The sequence below is a fragment of the Nicotiana tabacum genome, chromosome 3 (assembly GCF_000715075.1).
Source record: "Nicotiana tabacum cultivar K326 chromosome 3, ASM71507v2, whole genome shotgun sequence".
Taxonomy (NCBI): domain Eukaryota; kingdom Viridiplantae; phylum Streptophyta; class Magnoliopsida; order Solanales; family Solanaceae; genus Nicotiana; species Nicotiana tabacum.
In genome coordinates, this window is record NC_134082.1 from 80,857,320 (window position 1) to 80,864,375 (window position 7,056).

Consider the following 7,056-nt stretch of genomic DNA (forward strand, 5'->3'; position numbering starts at 1 on the left):
AGTGGGTACAAGTTAAAAGTTTTTAAAAAAAAATGGGTATAGGTTAAATGGGGGCGACCAAATAGGGTTCCCGTGCAATTTTATACTAAACAACTCAAAAAGAGGCCCAGATTATTTGTGTGGTTATAAAAGCTTCTCATTAAGGGTATAATTGTAAGTTTAAGTTAAATTGTTTCCAAATTTAAAAAGGGGTCATTCTTTTTTGAACGGACCAAAAAGAAGTAGGTTCACATAAACTGGAATGGAGGGAGTAATTTTTATGTCCAAACGCCTACTAAATAAATTTGAGTTCGAATTAGGATTATGTTTTGTTAATTACTGTATTTTGACATAGAACTTGCCATCTAATATTTATGTGAAGAACTCAAACGAAAAGAAAATTTTAACGTGGAGGAAGAGAGGGCAACAAAGAGAGTGTTGCATTTGTGTGACTTTCTCATGATTCTGTGAGTACTAATCTCGAGTATTTTTTTAATCCTTTTTAAAAGTGATAAAAGTTTCCACTCATGAGAATTGCATAGACATGAGATATTAATAAAATATTAATAAGTTGATGTCTTTTTATCAATTATAGCAACTTGAAAACATATTGACTCAAAACAAATACAACCAAGTTAATGAAAGTTGCTCACTTTGAAAACTTTTCGGATTTTTCTTACTAGAATATTTTGCGTAAGTTGCCAGTACATTCCAAAATATTTTTGGCTAAAACCCTGAACCCTTTAATTCCGATGGAAAAAGAAAAAGAAAACCCTCATCCATTTTGCCCACTAGAAACTTGTGCTCTATATATTCTCTGTCTCTTGGTTTCGTCACCATCTTTCATGGTGTTTCACTAATCTTCTGACTTCAACTCTTCTTTTTCTTCTTCTAAATAGCAATATTGTATAACACCCTTTTCAGTTCCAAAATGCAAGTAGATCCTGAGAATCATCATTCATTTCGCAAGCATTTACGTAATGAAGGTTTTATGGATAAAATTGTAAGTTTCTTTTTCAAGTTTATCTGCTTTTTTTTTTTTGGTTTTCAAACTTAGTTTTGCTAAACTTGAAGATATAATTTTGTTAGCAAATGCCACCTACTTTTGTGAAAGAACACAAGAAGAAGTTGGGCAAGACCTGCCTACTGAAAACTGACGTAGATGATATGTTTTGGGAAGTAAAAATAGTGAGGGAGAATTCAGATTACTTCATCTGTGGTGGAGACTGGCCACATTTTGTTGGATATCGCAAGGTGAAGGTAGGGGGAAATCTTGATATTCTATCTCATTGACCAATCCACGTTCCAAGTCGTGCCCTACGCCCAGAAAAGTTGTAAAAATCTTCGTGGAGGGAAACCATTTCAGGAACTCAGCAGCTCCGAAAATAAAGAGGATGCTGGACCTTCAAGAAGAGCGAAGAAAGTAAAAATGGATCCCATAGTATTATCAGATTCTGAGGAAGAAAACAGTGATCCGTCCGGTGGTGAAAATTCAAGCTATTCACTTCCAGGTAACATCGATCGACCTCTTTATACATTTTTGTACATTTAATTGTTTAGAGAATCTTGACAGACACAATGAAAACAATTGGATGTTTATAGATCATACCAACTAATTGGGGTTAAGTCCTAATCAGTGCTATTAAAACCTCGCTTAAAGCCTGGTTAAGCCCTGAAGTTCGGTGAAGGTGACAGGTTATGCGCTTCGCCTCGCTTAATTGGCACTTTAGTATAGGTGTCACCATGACAGTAGCATGTCCGTAACAGCTTGCTAATTTTTTTTATTTGGATTCATATATACTAATCGATCTATCTTGAAGAAAGCAAGGGATAGATTATTTTAATGTTATTTCTTTTTTGCCTTATTATTCATTTGGGTGTGTAGATGTTGGGTAGTATCAAGAAATCTGAAATTATTGTTGACTACTATGTACTCTTTAAAAATATTATCTGATGTAATATTTTGGAGACAACTTCAATATATTGCTGATGATGGCTATGAAAAGGAAAATTGGGTTGCAGCACAGAGTATAATGCATAAAATGATAGAATTTATGCAAGAAACATTTCAAACATACTTCTATTAGTCTCTTTTCCGCTAAAAAATCTTCCTATGATTGACTTTTGCTCACATACAACAGAGAAGTCCCTACTAAGTCTGAACCTGGTGTATACCATTTTAAACTAACTTACTGTTTGAATGACTTTACTCCTTTAAAAAAAATAATGAAAGTTTAAACTTGTGTCATTTAGATATGCGGGCTGGGGCAGGGAGGGTAGAAATTTGGCGTGTTTTTGTCCCAACACGCTCCGTTGCCATCCCTATTCTTATCCCCTCCCTTTAAGCCCATATAAACTCACCTTTCCACACCACACCAAATCTAAGGCATATCTCTTTGTTTTTCTCAACCCTGGAGGTTTCATCATGAAAGGAGGTAAATCCGATGGCAAAACGGATAACATGATTGGCATGAAGAAAAATGCTCCGGTTACTAAGAAAATGAAGGAAGTAAAAATGGAGTCAACGGAATTGTCAGATTCTGAAGAAGAAAGCGTTGATCCAACGAATGGCTCCAATAGTGGGGGAAATACATGCTATCCACATCCAGGTAATATCGACTTCTTTATTCATTAGGTACATTTAATTGCTTTTAATTTATCTATTCATGCATGAGAATCGACAACAAACACAATAAAAATAAATGAGAGTCAGTGACAAACACAATGAAAACAAAGGATGGATACAGATCATACCGACTAATTTGGGATTAAGTCCTAATTGCTGTTGTACTTGTATTAAGTTTGCTATTTCTGTATAACTCTTTTAGCCTAGTTAAAAGACTTACATGACTCTCCTAGTCCACCCTATTCATACTTATTATTTCCTCTCCTTTCCTTTCCACTTCAACATCAGGTTCATGAGTGCCAATATCTTTTACATCTTAGTATGATTAAAGAAAATGTACCATGACAGTAACATATCCCTGGGAGATTGCTAGTTTTGTATTCGGATTCATAAGATATGCTTATGAATCTTTCTTGAAGAAAGCGAGGGAGAGATTCTTTTAATGTTATTTCTCTGTGTTCCCCTTATTTTTTGTTGCGGGTGGGGGTGGGGGTGGCAGTGGGCATGTTGGGGTTGTATCAAGAAATCTGCAATAATTGTTGACTGCTATATAATATAGTTCAAAAATTTCTGAGATGTAATGTTTTGGAGACAACTCTAATATATTGCTGATAACAACGATGGAAAGGAAAATTGAGTTGCAGAATAAACTATAATGCAGAAAATGATAGAAGTGATGCAAGAAACATTTCCAACATATTTTTATTTGTTTCATCTCCACAAAAGATTTTCCTGTCATCGGTTTCTACTCACATACACCAGCAGATAAGTCCTTACTTTGTCTGAACCTGATGTATACCATTTTCAACTAACTTATTGTTTGAGTAATTTTAAACTATCCTTTTAAAAAAAGTAATGAAATGTTAAACTTGTGTCTTTTAGAAAGAAAAACAAAAAAAACAAAAGTGAACTTAAGCGAGGCCGGCCGAGCTGAAAACAGAACAAATTGCTATGCCGGGCAAGGCTGGTTGAAATTTCTGCAGGTTTAGCCCCAAGCCGCCTGCCAGGCATCAGTATTCTTATCCCTTCCCTTTCGGCCCATATACGCTTACCTTACTGCACCACAATGAAGCTAGATCATATCTCTTTGTTTACTCTCTCTCGTTCATTTCTCAACCCTGGAGGTTTCATCATGAAAGGAGGCAAATCCGATGTCAAAGCTGATAACATGATCGGCGTGAAGAAAAATGCTCCAGCGACTAAGAAAACAAAGAATGTAAAAATCGTTGATCCAACCAGTGGCTCCAAAGATGGGGGGAATCCATGCTATTCACATCCAGGTAACATCGACTTCTCTATACATATTGTATGTTTCAATTTATTTAGTGTGTGCACAAGAATCGACAACAAACACAATAAAACAAATGAGTACCAATGACAGACACAATGAAAACAAATGATGCACATAGATCATACCAACTAATTGGGGTTAAGTTTGCTGTTGTACTTATATTAAGTTTGCTATTCCTGTATGACTTATAACTCTCTTTTATACTAGTTAAAGGCTCATATATTATCGTGACTATAGTATGAGATTGCTTTTGAGTCCTTCCCAAAAGCCCCTTCTTATCCTTTCCCTTTCAGCACATATACACTCACCTCACTGCACCACCACGAAGCTAGGGCATATCTCTTTTGTTTTCTCTCTCTTTTTCATTTTCTTAACCCCAGAGGTTTCATATGAAAGGAGGTAAATCCGATGCTAAAGCTGATAACATGCTCGGTGTGAAGAAGAGATCTCCCGAGTCTAAAAAAGCAAAGAAAGTAAAAATGGAGGCGGTAGAATTATCAGATTATGAGGAAGAAAAAGGTGATCCCTCCAGTGGCTATTCACATCCATGTAAGATCAACCTCTTTATACATTTGGTATATGTAATTGTTTTGGTTTATCTATACATGCATGAAGATCAATGACAAACACAATAAAAACAAATGAGACAAACACAATGAAAATAGAGGATTCATACAGATTACAGATCATACCGACTAATTCGGATTAAGTCCTAATTGCTGTTGTACTTGTATTAAGTTTCCTACTTCTGTATAACTTAAAACACTCTTTTAGCCTAGTTAAAAACTCGTATATCATTGTGACTATAGTATGGGAGTGCCTTTGAGTCCCTCCCCAAAGCCCTTCTTATCCCTTCCCTTTCAGCCATACACTCACATCGCTGTGCCACAACAAAGCTACGGCATATCTCTTTGTTTTTTTCTCTCTTGTTCATTTTCTTAACCCTGGATGTCTCATCTTGAAAGGAGGTAAATTCTACGCCAAAGCCAATAGCATGCGCGGCCTGAGAAAGAAAGCTCCCGAGACTAAAAAAGCAAAGAAGGCTGCCAAGGATCCTAACAAACCCAAGAGGCCTGCATCTGCTTTCTTAATTTTCTTGAAGGAGATTGGGAAGCAGTTCAAGGAGAAGAATCGAGGCATTAAATCTGCTTTCGGTAGAGCTGGTGGAGACAAGTGGAAACAGTTGTCAGATGCTGAGAAAGCTCCTTACATGGCAGAGGCAAAGAAAAGGATGGCGGAATTTAAAAAGAACAAGGATGCTTATAACAGGCGAGTAGCTGCTGGATCTGCAGAAGAAGTGGAATCTGACAAGTCAACGTCCGAGGTTGATGAGGAAGACGAAAGTGGAGAGGAAGAGGAAGACGGGGATGACGACTGAAGAAGTTTTTAGTAAATAAGGAAATTGGTGAGGAAATTGGTGAGGAAACTTGTGAATTATCTTCCACGTATGACTTCTTCTTTTTCCTGAATACTTGCATCTTTTCTGTTTTTATTTTGGGGGTTAAAGATGAATTATAAAGCAGCTGTTTGTAAAGCACAGTAGTTTATATACATTTTATATCTTAATTCAGAAAGGTGTTTGTCCTTCTTGGCTAGTATGTGGATGTCCATCTACTTTGATTCTTGTTAATTGTCTAGTTTGTTGATAAAATATCTTTTTTGTTGATATATGCTGCTTGTAAAGCATAACCGTTTATGTACATTTTATTTACATGCTGCTAATCATAATTCAGCTAGGTGTTTGTCCTACTTGGCTAGTACGTGGATTTCCATCTACGTCGTCTCTTGCTAATTGTCTAGTTTGTTGTTGATATATTTTCTCTATTGGAGTTGCGGGAGCTTTCTGTTCGAATTCTTCTATGGAGGTCGACCCCTGCAAAAAAAAAAAGTATGTGATCCTTAATTTTCCTTAAGAAAGGAGTTATTTAATAGTAACGGATTGCATGTTTCCTAATATGGCGAAACAATGAAAAGGTTTGGATTGGGGAGGATTCTTTTTCCCCCACTACCTCTTGTAAACAAGCGGGAGAATTGTTTGGTTCATGATTAAATGTTTATTTTTGACAATTTTGAATCTCTGTAGAAATAGTTAGAATCAGTAGTCTCTCAGGTATTCATATTGAATTAAAGCATATACTCTATCTTCTTGTTCTGCAATTTGCCATTGACCTGTTGTTTCTCAGCTGTATAAAATGGCCGTCTTGTGGTTGCTTCACGCTATTGTCCGCTGGTTTCTTTGGTCCCTCCAACAAGTTCTTGCTACCAGAAAAAGTTGCCTGGGTTCAGCATATTAATCTTGCAACTTTGAAGCAAAATTTTCTGTAAAAAGTCTGTCTTTTGATATATTTCGTATCACTTTTTCTATCGCAAATAAATTCGAGGGACTTCTTAGACTTGAGTATTCCGAAGATATAACCAGTATTTATCGGTATTGGAAAGCTTCAGCTTCCTCATGATGTACAAGGTACTTATATGAAAAATATATTTTGGTGCCCAAGTAGTCCAAAAAGTGATTCATGGATCAGGACTTCACTATATGTCTCAACGGGTGTAGCAGCAAGTAGTATTAGTTAGCAATCCAGATACTTGAAGGTCGCACAATTCACAAATATTCCTCTGCTTTTGTTTATTGGAGATAGGAACCTCAGTATTTTCATGACTTGACTTCAGGTGCGGTCGGACCCTTTTTTTCATTTTAAATTTTGTGATTACATTGGGATCGGAGATATGAAATTTGCACCCAATCTCAAAAGGTAGCAAATCGCAGTTGACTACTTATGACTTAAAAATTCTGAGTCCGCCTAGTGCCATACCGATACTACTATTTATTTTAATATTTACGAAATTTTTTGCTATAAAGTTAGCAAGATGAATTAGTATGCTCAAAACTAAGGCAGCTACTGTTCTAACTTTGGGTGCCTTCACAAGGTACTCAACTGAGACAGACATATAAATAGAGCAAGATGAACATGAATTCACATCTCAACTTGCTTTTAGTTGGGGCCTAATTATCCTTCTTCCTTCAACTATTTTGTGAAGTTACTAGTTAGCAAGAACTTGTTGAGCGGACAACAGCACGAAGCAAGCACATGATGTCCAGTCTAATTAAGATTTAAAAATAAAAAAGTCTAATTAAGATAAAGCGACATCCTCTTGCAAC

At 36.3% G+C, this 7,056-nt stretch overlaps 2 protein-coding genes across 2 annotated transcripts; both read left to right on the forward strand.

The window, feature by feature from the left end:
* The first annotated feature begins 624 nt into the window (after nucleotides 1–624).
* On the forward strand, nucleotides 625–5,001 carry LOC107826112 (uncharacterized). The gene is made up of 6 exons (XM_016653059.2): nucleotides 625–982; nucleotides 1,069–1,490; nucleotides 2,397–2,588; nucleotides 3,745–3,885; nucleotides 4,293–4,445; nucleotides 4,862–5,001. Coding segments are annotated over exons 2-6 (570 nt in total). The 5' UTR covers nucleotides 625–982; nucleotides 1,069–1,408; the 3' UTR covers nucleotides 4,864–5,001.
* On the forward strand, nucleotides 4,864–5,476 carry LOC142161650 (HMG1/2-like protein; the record flags this gene model as incomplete). The annotated part of the gene is made up of 1 exon (XM_075244406.1): nucleotides 4,864–5,476. A coding segment is annotated over one exon (411 nt), but the record flags the coding sequence as incomplete, so codon positions are not given.
* Nucleotides 5,477–7,056: the final 1,580 nt, after the last annotated feature.

Coding starts and splice junctions, on each gene's coding strand:
- LOC107826112 (XM_016653059.2), top strand. CDS start 1,409: ATGGATCCCATAGTATTATCAGATTCTGAGGAAGAAAACAGTGATCCG. Junction 1,491..2,396: donor TTCAAGCTATTCACTTCCAG/GTAACATCGATC, acceptor TCAACCCTGGAG/GTTTCATCATGAAAGGAGGT. Junction 3,886..4,292: donor TCCATGCTATTCACATCCAG/GTAACATCGACT, acceptor TTCATATGAAAG/GAGGTAAATCCGATGCTAAA.